At 40.4% G+C, this 14267-nt stretch overlaps 1 protein-coding gene across 2 annotated transcripts in view; it reads right to left on the bottom strand.

The window, feature by feature from the left end:
* The window catches only part of TYRO3 (TYRO3 protein tyrosine kinase), a 105092-nt gene that overhangs the window by 75390 nt on the left and 15435 nt on the right, over positions 1 to 14267 (bottom strand). Inside the window, exon 1 of one of the 2 annotated variants that reach the window (XM_034417802.3) lies at positions 765 to 1610. The exons of the other annotated variant lie outside the window; for it this stretch is intronic. Within the exon in view, the coding sequence (XP_034273693.1) occupies positions 765 to 858 (94 nt within the window). The 5' untranslated portion in view covers positions 859 to 1610. Of the gene's footprint in view, positions 1 to 764; positions 1611 to 14267 lie in introns of those variants that run through there. 2 annotated transcript variants of the gene reach the window in all.

The raw sequence follows: 14267 nt of genomic DNA, 5'->3' as shown, positions 1-14267 counted from the left end.
TAATCATTAAAAACAAAAACAACACCAGGGATTTAAAAAAATATAAACAATGAAATAAGAGTTTCCTTAAATGTTGCCATTTGTTTCAGCTCCAATGAGGAAAGATGCAGGCCAATCTCACAGCACTGGCAGTAGATGAGAAAATCATTGTAACTACCGCGCTTACACCTGGGTAGCAGGGAGACCTTATCTTCTCCTGGAAGTCCCTTCGGAGGAAGAAGAAAACTATCAATGGGAGTTTACTCTACTTGGGTTTGTTTGTTTGTTTGTTTGTTTGTTTGTTTTTCTTTAAAAGAAGGGACATCGGAACAGGAGTGCCCGAAGGCGAACGGCTCCCACTCCAAATCCACCCCAGACCCGCTTCACCTACTTGGTTGCAGAACAGAAGTGACCCATAGCCCAACAATGTCCCAATTCAGGTGCTTTTTCGAGAGGCAACTGGACTTTCTGGTTTTTCTTTGAAGACGATTCATCCAGGCAGGAAGCTTCTTGGATGAGAAGCGAAACGTCTTCAAAGAAAAACCAGAAAGTCCAGTTGCCTCTCGAAAAAGCACCTTTGGGACAACCACGACCTGGATGACTGAGAATCTCCATAGTCATAGCCCAACAAGAAACTCGGAGCTGGAGCGCACCCACTTGGGAAGCGTAAAATCAAGCGGGCGGGAGAGCGTGAAAGGGACAAGAACCGGTAAAAAAATTCAAGTCGAGAGTCGGCTGCCGTCCCCCTGGCCGAGAGGGAACTCGGCGGAGCGGAATCTCCTTACCTGTTACAGCCCTGAAGTCCCGCGAAAACAGAGCCCATAGTGCCGGCAACAGCAACAGGAGTCCCCGCATCTGCATAGTCTGCTTCATCTCCATCTCTTCCCCCTCATCATCTTTATCACCATCCTCCTTGCGACCTCCAAAGGGCTCGTCTCGCGTCGGACCCCAAAAATTCAAAGTCGGGGAGGAAAGGAAGGGGAGGAAAAGGGGGAAAAGGAGAACGGGCGGGCGGCAAAGCAACAAGGGAGGGGGGAAAGAAGGGAGAGGAAAACCAAGGACGCCCCTTCTTTGAAAGAGAAGGTCCGCGCCCCCTCGATTTGGGCGCGAAGAGGGGCTCGGCGCCCACGCGATCGCGCCCGGCAAGCCCGGCAAAAAAGAAGCGGCTGGAGATGGCAGCGCCAGGCACCCCACCAGCGCTGGCTCGGCCGGCGGCTCTGCTCCCTTTCCCCGAGCTTGTGATCGCCAAGTCGGGAAGGTCCCCCCCTGCCGGCCTCCCTCCCGCAGTGCACACAGTTCATCGGGCCCGCCGAGCCCGCCGAGTTGAGCTTGGCCCGGCGCGGAGCTCCCTCCTTCGGCCGCCGCGACTTCCTTCTGCAAGTCTTGGCATCGGCTTCTTGCTTCTCCTCCAGGAAATGGCGCTTTCAGGAGGCCACAGCTCTCCTGCTCATGACATCACCGGCTTCATGAATATTAATCCGTCGAAGGCTTATCCTATTGCTTTCCTGAACTTTGTTGTTTTTATTCCCCCGCGAAGTGGAAAATAACAGGCCTGCGGCACAGCCAACGTGGTCTCCGGTTTTCAAGGAGAAGGGAAGGCGCGGGTGCGATCTTTTTTCTGCGCGCAGGTTAGTCAGCGAGCCGCAGTTTCTACTCAAGGAGCAGCTCATCCCAAATCAAAGAGGTCGTGATTTGGAAAAGAGAGAGAAAAAGAGGGAAAGAGAGAGAGAGAGAGAGAGAGAGATAGAGATAATAAACACAGAAAGGTCTGTGTCAGACGCGGACAAATAAAGGACTACCCGTTACCAATCTTCATCCATAGAAGGAAGCCAGTAGATCAATAATAATAAATAATGTTTACAGAGGCATAAAACATCGATGTGGATTTTCCTGTAAAAATCCAAAAGTGAGAATGTAGTTTCTTCTTCCTATTTCTTTTTTTTTTTTTTTACAGATTATACATTTTATTTTCAGTTTTTATTAGACATTCTTCCAAGAGTATTTTCCATGGAATCAAAGCATTACATACAAATTACATACAAGGGGCGTGCATAAGCGCACCAATGTGCCTACCGTCCCTGTCGTACTGCCCCCATTTACTCATATCCATTTCCTGTATTCATAATCATGTTTATACTTATATCTGTTATTTTATGCATGCTTGACAAAATAAATAAAAAATAAATTCATTGGACAGTTTACCCTAATCCCACTTCTCTTTTTGCCCTCTGTTGTTAATGTGGCCAATTAAATGAATGTGGGAAATTCTTCGTTATGAATGTTGTATATTATGTTCATAATGTATGGTTCAGATATTCCCTAATTCCCTGTGTATGGCTGGCCCAAGATATCTGGCTGCCTGAGCTATGGCCAATTATTTTAACACAAAATATAAAAAAATAACCCAACAGCTTCTCATGGCAGTAATACCACAATAATAATAAATTACATAATGATTTGCTGTTGCTTCACAGCTATCTAAATATAGTGGGTCACTTCACATTGCCCAAATTAGGGCCCTATCAGTTGTATTTTTAAAAAAATGATAGTAAGAAATAGCAAAATCCAGTAAAATATGTAAATATCAGCATTGACAAATTCATTATCAGTTAATTGCAAAAGGCAGCTTTATTCAGAACAGCTTACATCCTATGATGATAAGTAAGACTGTAAGACCATCAAATATCCACATCTGCCTATCCCAGGTCCTTGGGAAAGATTCAATAGATGGTCAAAAATGCCAAATCCAGTGTGAACATCTGGCTGGCTGTGATGAACAGTAATAATAATAAGGGAGACAATTTTTCTGAATATTGTAATCAATAAATAGTTGCCAAGCTCTGTAAGAAAGCCATGCTAGTCTATAATGGTTTAAAAAAAAAATCAGGAATCCGATAGCATCTTTTCTAACTAACAAATTTAAGCTCACAAAAATCTGTTAGTCAGAAAAGGTGCTATCAGATTTTTGATCTTTTGCCGAACTATTGAGTTGGGTTGAGTAATGAAACTTGGTTGAGTAAGGTAACATCTGCAAGAAAACAACCAAGAGCATCAAGGACTCCATAGTTCAACCCGGAGTACACATATTCTCTTCAATTGAAACTGTTGAATTGATTAATGCGTACATAGTGTTGTAATGTTAAGCATGGAAGCTACCTCTTCAAATTCCAGCTGTAACTTCCTCAGATAAATACTTATTACTTCCTTTGGCTACTTTTAGTATTTCCTTTATGAAGCATGATGGTAGGTAGATAAGATTAAGTAGCTTTCAAGGTTGTAATTAGGTTTAAATAAAGAGGAAAATAATACAGAGTACTCTTAATATCCCTCCCCCCCCCCAAGCTCCTTTATGTTTCTTACTACCTATATGCATGAAATGTTTAGCTTTGGCTATTGTAATCATAATGCAAACCCTTTTCTGGTTTTGCATAAATGCAATTTTTGACTTGTTTCTGGTTGGTACAATTAATTTATTATTATTTTTTATCCTGATGAAGGGCTTTATTTAAATCTTGATTATATAAAAAGAAATTGAGACTTTCCAAATAAATCATTATCAAAGTTATCTGTTTTGGCAAACTTTAAGATAAAGTGTCTTTCAACTTAAACCCCACTCCTGGTAGATTTCACGGATGTATCCATTCAATTTTCATGCCAACAATGGGGAAGTGGTGGTTGCTGCCTTAGCTTACATATGCCAACAGGGGGGAAAGAATCAGGATTTTTAAAATAGGGAATAAGTTATACTCTCATAAAACACTTGCTTTGTGGTAATATATATTAATCCAACTAGAGATATACAAAATAGTTGTATATTTTCAGATTCCAAGAACTTTTCTTCAACCAGGATGTAAAATAGTAAAAAAACTATTTCCATCAGATATGCTGATTGGATGTCAAGGAGCCATAAGTCCTATCAGTATTGTAAGAGTGTTTAACTAATGTTATCCCTTCCTGCCAGCATGATTTTGGCCTGTAAAGCAACCTACTGGTTCAAACCCTTAGGAGCATCATGAAAGTTCTGCTAATTAAAAGTGCCCTTCTAATGCCTAAGTATGAAAATACAGCGGGATAGTTATATAGTAGGATGAAACTGTTTTGCTTATTTGTTGTTTAAATATGTGTTTAACATGTTTTTCATTTAGCTTAGGGGAAAAACTAATTCCACAAATCCTGTAATTCTTCAATAATAAACCTTGTTTCCCATTTGTTATATTTCAAGAAAGACAATTTGTTTTTTATAGTGTTTTTAAAATTCCCCTTTATTAAATTTGAAATCTGGTCTCCAACATTAAATCTATTATTTTATTTTATTAAGGTAATGTGCAGCTATTAATGAAATTCCCGTGTGTTTAAAGTGTCCTGTTGAAGTTTTTGTTTCATAAAACTTTTTCTTAATTTCCGTATTAAATAACACAAAGGCAACTTGAAAAGTATTTGTTTTAAAATATGAATTATTAGGAAAAATAGTTAGTAATTCTGCAATTGCTCTGCTGAAATACTTGGACTAGTTTAATACTGGTAGTAGTTTGAATCCAAGTCCGATACATATTTGTGGGAGCCTAGCCTGGGCACCAGTAAGATGTACTGTCTTTCTTTAACTTCCAGAATTCCGTAATTAGTATAATAATTACTGGGACTTTTGAGTCCATCTCAAGACCATAGTAAAAGATTGTTGTAAACTGCCAGTGAAAAGAGCCATGGGAATTGAGGGTCACAGCTGAGTCACATTTGGTGTGTTTGGGTGGATGGATAGATGAATGCATGGATGGATTGTGAGTAAGTTTAAAAGTGAATAAGATGAATGTATCTGAGAATATTTTTGTGAGAAGAGCGACTTTGTGAGTGCAGTTTCACTAACAGTGATATTCATTCCTGCCTCACTTAAGTTGGCAAAGGGTTAGAATAGAATATAGAATTCATTATAAAATCTATAATGAAAAAATATACAAAAAGTATTTTCATGATTTTTTTTCTCAGTGTATATTTAACTAGTAGCAGAAATACCACATATAATGCTAACTACATTTCTTCATTATATGCCTATTCGCTGGAGTTCTCTGGGTACTTCAAAGAAAACAAATAAAACCATGGAAGACAAGAACAAGGGAATATAACATAAGTAATAAAGACACAAAACTAAGCTGGTTAAATCAGCACAGGAGTCTACTGGGAAAGTAAAATCAGACTGTTTCCTAGAAGCAATAAAGCTATAATTTAAGTATTTTGGATTCACAATGTGAAGAATTTGATGTGTGGGAAAAATCGAGGACAATTGAAAATGAAGCTGACAGAGGTCAAGGTGGCCAGATGCTGTCAGTGATGACACAAACAGGAGCTTACAAGAACTCATTTACAACAATCAGTCGTAGCAAAATGATGTCCACGAAGTGATGGAAATGACTGACAACTGCATAGCAAGAAACCTTGATTTATAGCTTTAAAATGTAAGTCTTGTGATGTCACTATAACCTCCGCAGTCATCCCTAAGAAGCCTTTTCTGTGCTTGCTAAAGAGTGTTTCTCAATATAAGGAACCAACTGCTTCTCCAGCATTACACATTTGTTGAGAATGTGAAGGTGCAATGTCATCCTCAGGCCATTTGTTCTACTTCAGAAATTTGCCGGCTTCTGCCACCATAAGCCACGCTGAACAGCCAGTCTCACAATTTAGAGTGGGCACCTGCCCTGCTGTTGTTGGCTACCCGATGTCTGTGGGTGTGCCACCCTTCCAATCCCTGGCATCTGATTACCATTTGCCCTTTGACAGCAGGAGAGTCAGAGCTCCAAATCCATCTCTCAATTTGCCTAGCCAAGCTATGGATGCCAAGGAAATCAGAGTGAGAAGGGAAGGAAGTGGGGCTTTGGGTGCTGGTTCTTCTTTTCTCCCACAGAAGGTTTTCTTTTCCATTGGAAGGTCACTTGCAGGGATATCTTCCCCCCTCAGCAAGGTGCCATGTCCACTCCCAATGCCTAAGTTGTAAAGGGGCTTTTACAGTCATATAACACTGAAGTTATTGGGCAGGGGGTGGGCAGCTGAACCATGGAGAAAGCAGCCAGCACCCCTGCAGTAAAGTCTCCAACCCTTTCAGGCTTCATTCCATTTGCCAAAGTTACAGCATAATACATGTCCAGCAGGCTACCAGAAGAACTCTGGACACATGTAGAAAAAGTCCCAGCTTGCAATTTAGGCATTGCAGCAAGTTAAACTGCAGGAGTACTTTAAACACTAGGCCAGCAGTCATTCCCTGGAGTGCTAGACACATTTAAAACAACCTTCTGTAAATTTGTCAGTGGCAAAGCTAAATGGGGATGTTGTGGTAGCTGTTCTGTAGGAATGTTCCCCCTTGCAGTATAGTGTTGTTTCCCTACCTGGGGAACTCTGGAGCTCTGCAGCCTGTAGCCTGTAGCCCACTACTGTGGGAAAGGACAAAAAGATCCATTTATCTTCCTGTCCCTGTGGTAAGAGAACCCGGGTCTTCTCCCTCCCCACTGGATTTCTTCTGGGTGGCAGGAGAAGCAGGGGGAAAGCAGTTGCAAGGTTTGCAAGGTGACCTATTCCATTTGTGAGACAGACAACCAACAGCAAAAATCCCAAAGGTCTTTTGCTGCTGGCAATTGGTACTACAAGATCCGTTTTCAACCTGCTTCTGTCCTTCCCTGAAGGAAGTCATAGCTTCTGTTCTGCTTTGTTGCCCAATAAAGATCCTAAGGCAATGTTTTTCAACCAGAGGTGGGTTTCAGCAGGTTCTGACCAGTTCTGGAGAACTGGTAGCAGAAATTTTGAGTAGTTCGGAGAACCGGTAGTAAAAATTCTGACTGACCCCACCCCCATCTATTCTCTGCCTCCCACGTCCCAGCTGATCAGGATGAAATGGGGATTTTGCAATAACCTTCCCCTGGATTGGGGAGGGAATGGAGATTTTACACTACCCTTCCCCTGCCATGCCCACCAAGCCACACCCACAGAACCGGTAGTAAAAAAATTTGAAACCCACCACTGTTCTCAACCCTAGCAACTCGAAGATGTGCTTGCTTGAAACTGAATTGAATTGTTTGAAGTCTACTAGCTGGAGAATTCTGGTAGTTGAAGTCCACAGATCTTCAAGTTGCCACAGTTGAGAAACACTGCCCTAAGGTTAGACAGCATGGCTTGGAACTCTTGCAATGGATAACAGAATAGTTATCTATGTGGTCTAGGTAAACACTGATACATTCTTTAGACACAGAAAGATTTTGAAAGGTCAAAGAAGGAGAAAAAGGGAAATCATGAATAATCTGATGAAATTTCTGCACATATGAATGACAAATGCAGTGATCTCGGGCAAGTAACTATTCTGTTCTACCCTGCTGATTTCAACAATGGAATTATTTATTTAGTCTCTTAAGACTTTATTTAATCTCCTTTTTTCATACACAACTCAAGCTGATAAACATACCTATACTACTTCTTCCTCCTATTTTCCCTACAACAACCACCCTGTGAGGTGAGTTCAGCTCAGAGGGAGTAACTGATCCAAAGTCACCCAGCCAGTTTTTCATGCAAAAGGTGGGACTACAATTCAGTCTCCTGTTTCCTACGCCAACACTTTAACCACTACACTGTTTGTACATGTTGCATAACAATATTGCATGACAACTCTTACTAGGGATTTAGTTTCAGTATAAATTCCTTTTGATGTAGCAACATCTTGAAATTATGCAAATTCTTCCAACAGATCTTGCTTGAAGCACGTTATTCCAGATGACTGGGATCAACATCTCAAATTCCAGAGCAGCTGGCAAGGAATGCCTACTACAATCTTTGCAACCCTCTTAAATAATATCTTTTTGTAGCTTTTTAATTTTTAGTGTCCCTGCTGCTAAATCATTCTAGAGCATGGTAGGAGATTACAATTGTTTGAAACACAGCTAAACAGCAATGATATTTGCTGCAAACACTGTTCTAGGACTACACAGGAGGCAGTTCATCACATCAGGGCTGGCCCTGAATGATTTAATGCTTAAATTAAATTATATCTTGCAACACCTCACCCTGACCTAACTTCTCCCAAATTAGGAGATTAGGTAATCTCTGCTAATATTAGGGTTGATCTACTATGGATTCCCTAAAACATAGAATTGGCTCAGCCACTCTTTAATTAAGTGAGCCTCTGACTTGTTCAGATACAATATCTCATTTAATTAACAGAAGACCCCTAATAAGGTGGGGTTTTTGTTTTGTTTTGTTTTGTTTTGTTTTGATTTGATTTGATTTGAGGTTGATGTACTCAGCACTGACATCAGGGAATGCAAGAATGACCTGCTGAAATTTTGCCATTTTGGGGTCTTTGCAGATATGCTACTCCCCTCCTCTTGTCCTGTTTCCAGAGGTGGGTTCTAAATTTTTTTACTACCGGTTCTGTGGGCGTGGCTTATTTTGTGGGCGTGGCTTGATGGTCATGTGACAATTATTTAGGATTTAGCAGAAGTACTGTCTACCAGGCTTTTAACTGCTTGCAGAGCTGTACCAATCTACCCATTTATTTTTGCAGGCACTGATCTACTCATGTATTTTTGCAGGCACCGGTCTACTCATTTGTTTTCTTTTAACACTGATCAGCTGTAGGGCAGCCCTTTGAGTTTAAACAGTTTTTTTCCCCTCTAGCCATCAGCTGGGACTCAGGAGGCAGCAATAGATTGGGGGTGGGGCCAAATAAAAGGTAAGAATAACGCGGGGGGTGGGTGGGCGGGCATGGGGGGCAGAACCAGTTCAGTGATCTCATATCATAACCACTACCGGCTCGGTGGAACTGGGAGGAACCCACCACTGCCTGTTTCAAATACTCACACCCAATTGCTAGGTGAGAACACCAAGGATCCCAGTTTCGCTTTCAACAGAAGTATACAGAAGAGAATTTAAAATCCAGTTTGAAATTCAGAGAGCCAGATCAGGTTTGTCAGTCAGTCCAAAGGACAGTGTCAAGAGCAGGATTCACAGGAATGACACACTAGAGCAGGAGGTTAGGTAGTTATTTCCAATGTAGAAACATAGGTCAGATCTATCTGTTAAATCAGGCTGCAGCCAGCTATCTTCAATTAAGATAGTTTCTCCTTACTTGGCAGAGACCCTCACTGAATGTTTTTATTCTGTTCTCATCTCTACTTGCTGAGTCTGAGGGTTGGGAGGGTGGACTTGCTTCATTACGTGACAACTGGCTTAGGACCTGGTTACCTACAGGACCACATTCTGCCACCGATTGCCTCCCACCGACCAATACGCTTCCACAGAGAGGGCCTCCTCAGAGTGCCGTCAGCCAAACAGTGTAGGCTGGTGACCCCCAGGGGGAGAGCCTTATCTGTGGGGGCCCCGGCCCTATGGAATGAACTGCCCCCGGACATACGAAGGATCCCCGACCTCCGTGCCTTCCGTCGCACTCTGAAGACCCTATTATTCCAGCAAGCTGGTCTGACAGGATAAAAGTTTTTTAAATTGGGTTTTGATAGGGGTTTTAAAATGATCTTAGTTGGATGTTTTAAATTTGGCCGAATGATTGAATTATTTTAATAAGCTTTTAATTTTTGTTGTACATTGTTTTTACCATGGCTGTTCACCGCTCTGAGTCCCTCGGGAGAAGGGCGATATACAAATATAATAAACTAACTAACTAACTAACTAACTAACTAAAGCTGTTTTATGGTGCCTGTGGTTGATCAGTGTTAGGTGACTCCTGAGACTGACACTCCATAAGTTCAGCGGGAACAGCTTAGTCCTGTGCCATGACACCTCTTTTGGTATTCCCAAGGTCATCCAAGTCTTGCAATGCAGCTGTAGTATTGATCTATACGGCATTGATTTTTTTAGTCTGGGGTATTGGGCTGACAGCAGCTTCCCAAAGTATTGTGTGCCTTACTCTTATGATTTTGTTAGATGACCTCTAATGGAAAATGAATAGCAATACTGTATTTTCTCCATTTGTGTACTCCTCACTATTTGCCTGATTATGGATTGGTTTTGGCACTGATTTTGTAGCCTTTTCTAGCTTTATGAGCATTTTGATCTACAGGGATCTCTTTCAATTCACATCCATAAACTTGTGTCATAATAACAGTCTCTGCTGATGGCAGTCAATGTCTATGTGCATTTTTTAGGGGAGTGCTCCTCAAACTTAACACCTGATTGTCATTTCTTGGATGGGAAAGTTTGACTCAATTTACCCACTTTGGAGAGCTGCGTATCTCATACTTTTCCTAAGAAGTAGAATGAGTAGAATAGAATAGAATAACAGAGTTGGAAGGGACCTTGGAGGTCTTCTAGTCCAATCCCCTGCCCAGGCAGGAAACCCTACACCATTTCAGACAAATGGTTACCCAACATTTTCTTTAAAATTTCCAGTGTTGGAGCATTCACAACTTCTGGAGGCAAGTTGTTCCACTTATTAACTGTTCTAACTGTCAGGAAATTCGTCCTTAGTTCTAAGTTGCTTCTCTCCTTGATTAGTTTCCACCTATTGCTTCTTGTTCTACCCTCAGGTGCTTTGAAGAATAGTTTGACTCCCTCTTCTTTGTGGCAACCCCTGAGATATTGAAACACTGCTATCGGCCTTCTCTGTGGGAGCCCCAGCCCTGTGGAATGAACTGCCCCCGGAAATACGTAAGATCTCCGACCTCCGGGTGTTTCGCTGCGCACTGAAGACCCTGTTGTTCTGCCAGGCAGGGCTATCAACATAATAATTTTAAATTGGGGTATTTTAAATTTTTGGGGTTTTAAATCGGCTAAATCTATTTAATTATTTTAATTTTTAATTATTGTTGTGTCCTGTGTTTTTAAATTGGCTGTACACCGCCCTGAGTCCTTCGGGAGAAGGGCGGTATAGAAATAAAATTATTATTATTATTATTATTATTATTATTATTATTATTATTATTATTATTATTATTATTATTATTATTATTATTATTATTATCATGTCTCCCCTAGTCCTTCTTTTTTATTAAACTAGACATACCCAGTTCCTGTAACCGTTCTTCATATGTTTTAGCCTCCAGTCCCCTAATCATCTTTGTTGCTCTTCTCTGCACTCTTTTTAGAGTCTTAACATCTTTTTTACATCGTGGTGACCAAAACTGAATGCAATATTCCAAGTGTGGCCTTACCAAGGCATTATAAAGTGGTATTAACACTTCATGTGATCTTGATTCTATCCCTCTGTTTATGCAGCCCAGAACTGTGTTGGCTTTTTTGGCAGCTGCTGCACACTGCTGGCTCATATCTAAATGGTTGTCCACTAGGACTCCAAGAACCTTGTCACAGTTACTACTATTGAGCAAGGTACCACATATATGGTACCTGTGCATTTTGTTTTTCTTCCCTAAATGTAGAAACTTATTTTTTTCCCTGTTGGATTTCATTTTGTTAGATAGCGCCCAATGTTCAAGTCTGTCAAGATCCTTCTGTATCTTGAGCCTATCTTCTGGAGTGTTGGATATTCCTGCCAGCTTGGTGTCATCTGCAAATTTAATGAGTTCCCCATGTATCCCCTTGAATAAATGTTATGTTAGCTCAGTGTGTTCCATAAAGGTTGTTTGTTTAACCAGCATCTCTTTATCCACTGATAGAATTTAGAGAGGAAGCTTTGAGCAGACCTACTGTATGTCACAGCATATCAGAATGATAGATAGTTCTAAAGAATTCATAAGCTTTCTCTTGATGTTATAAATACTGCTTGCTTTAAGGTTGGTGACTGCAGCCTCGATGTTCTACCCTGTCTATTATTGTCACATGATAGATTTACACATTCTAGGAACTGGGTAATTCACTGGTGTTTGGTAAAAAGCTCTGTATCTGCTGTAGCATGTACCTCAGAGTGTAACGTTTTTTGGTTTCCGGGTTTTGCATGCTTTCCATGAGCTGATTAGATTAGAGCTGCCCACACATTTTTCTGAGCTCTGCTGTAAAGACAGTAAGGAGTGACATGCGGGGTGGGTGGGCTATAGTCATGAATCAAAATTTCAGTTCTCCTATATGAATCTCTTAAAGGATTTAAAAAGGAATGAAGATCGTTAAGGCAACATGATAAAGTTCCAGTGAATTCAATTGTGCTTTTGTTAGGTAAATTCAGACTGACTACCAGATAGCAGCAAATGTAGGTCATTTAGCATACCACCATAGGCATCAGCAGCAATGGGCACTGGCTCGAAAATTATGGGTGTGACTGGGTGACCAAAGCCCCGCCCCTTTTTAATGTGTTTTGCATGCATATAAAAGAGGAGTAGGACTTTGCATGCCTGGTTGTGTTTTCCAGTCTGACAGTTGCTGTGAATGTCTCTGCACAACATCAATGTCTTATAAAGATAAAATAAAGATGTTAAATCAATTAATTGTTTTTTTAAAAAAACTATATTGCTAAGTTTCTGAAGTATATCTGAAGTCCTGGAAAATGCATTCACTTAATGCTATTTATTAGTTCTGGGTTCCAGTATTGTCCCCCTCACCATTTTGCTATGCAAAACACACACACACACAGTGTGCCCATTAGGAGCACCAGTTTTTATAACAATCGCAGCAGCAAAATACTTCTACCCATTTAATTACCAGTAAAGCAAGAAAGCTAAAAAGATATTCTCCACTAAAAGCAGTGATCTTCTTGTACATCCAGTCAATATGCATAGTGAAAATTAATTTCTGTATCGCCAATAAAATATACATATTAAAATTTATAAAAGATTTATATTTCGGATGGTAAACAGTCACTGCGGTCAGAAACAATTATACAGGTGCGAGATAAGTCTGTGTATAATAAAGGGTGAGAGAGAGCTGACCTTAAGTAATTTCATAGGCATGTTCATGCAGGGTTGTGGTTTTTTGGCAATGTTATAAAAATGATGTTTTGTTACTGCCTTCTTTGTAGGATATTATTTCACTTCCCAATGAGACCTATAGCCTTGGGATCCCATGTAGTCTGCTATCCAAATACTAATGAGGCCTGACTCTGCTTAGCTTCAGAAGTCCGAAAAATGTTGCTACCTGCTAAGGTATTCACACATATTCACACCTGCTATGTATTCACACATATTTCAACATATGACTAAATAAAAGGCAGTGTAGGCTTAGTCCCTAACTCATGCTTTTTTTCATTCTTAAATCATGAGGCCACAGATTCCATTTTGTTGTCAGCATGTTGGCCACTAGCCAATACCTCTGAGGGAATGCTAGGCTGAAGATGATTTTTTAAATTCAACGTTGTTAATAATTTATTTTCTTTACACTGACATATGCACTGGTGTTTATAAAAGACAATAATACAATTTGGCAGTCTGTTGCAATTCAGGAATCATCGACACATGCAGCCCACACCCATATTCCTTCTGAAGATTCTTCAATATGTGTGCATATATATATGTGTGTGTGTGTGTGTGTGTTTTTTCCCATGTCCAGAGACTGCTGATGTGAAGCTACTGAGAGTATAATTTTACCTGAGGAAAAAGGGAGGAAGGTGGACACCTTGGTTGTAAGGGTACCTGCAACATGTACAGACTGTTAAGAATATGTGAGCAGACCAAAGAATTCTTTTGCTCAGTAGAAATATATTAAAAACATAAAAATAGACTCTCATCAGTGAGACAAAAATGCCTTTTTTGTTCTGCCATTCTGTTGAAGCCTATTTTAATAGAACCTTATATTTTCTCAAGCTCCTTTGTATGTTAAGCAAATAATTGGCATGTACTGTAAAAACGTCCATTTTGGGACTGCTCTTTATGAAAAGCACAGGACTGGATGTGCAGCAGTGGAAATCACTGCTTCAGCCAATGGTACTAAAGCATGCTATTTACCTCTCTGGAAAGATGCCCTGTTAAAACTGTGTGGGAGAGAAATATACTTCATCAGCATCAGCAGACTACAGTATATTGCAAAAAAAAAAAAATTTTTTTTTTAAAATGAAGATGGATAATACTTGGACTCACCTTGGAAAATTGGCTAAAATGAAAGCCAACAGAGGGAGGATAAAGAACTGAAAAAAGATGGTAAGGGACTTATTGGGAGGGGGGAAATAAATAAAAGTCAAAAGCACATTTTGGTAAGAGGAGAGGAATGAAGAGAATGTTAGATAGTGAGACATGGCAGACACACCTGTGATGAACCAGAGAAAGATCTTATTTAATCCCTCAGCTCACATCTTTTGCTTCTTTTCCTTGCACAGTGGAAATAGCAAATAAGGCATTTTCCTATTCCCACCCCCACCCCATATTTCAGGCTTTGGAACATTTGAAGAAATGAGAAGAATTAAATTAGATGTGTTATTCAGTCAT

This window comes from Pantherophis guttatus, chromosome 1 (assembly GCF_059756535.1).
Source record: "Pantherophis guttatus breed Tessera chromosome 1, ASM5975653v1, whole genome shotgun sequence".
In the NCBI taxonomy this organism is placed as follows: domain Eukaryota; kingdom Metazoa; phylum Chordata; class Lepidosauria; order Squamata; family Colubridae; genus Pantherophis; species Pantherophis guttatus.
Note: the sequence above shows the minus strand (reverse complement) of the source record. Positions and strands in the feature narration are given on the sequence as shown.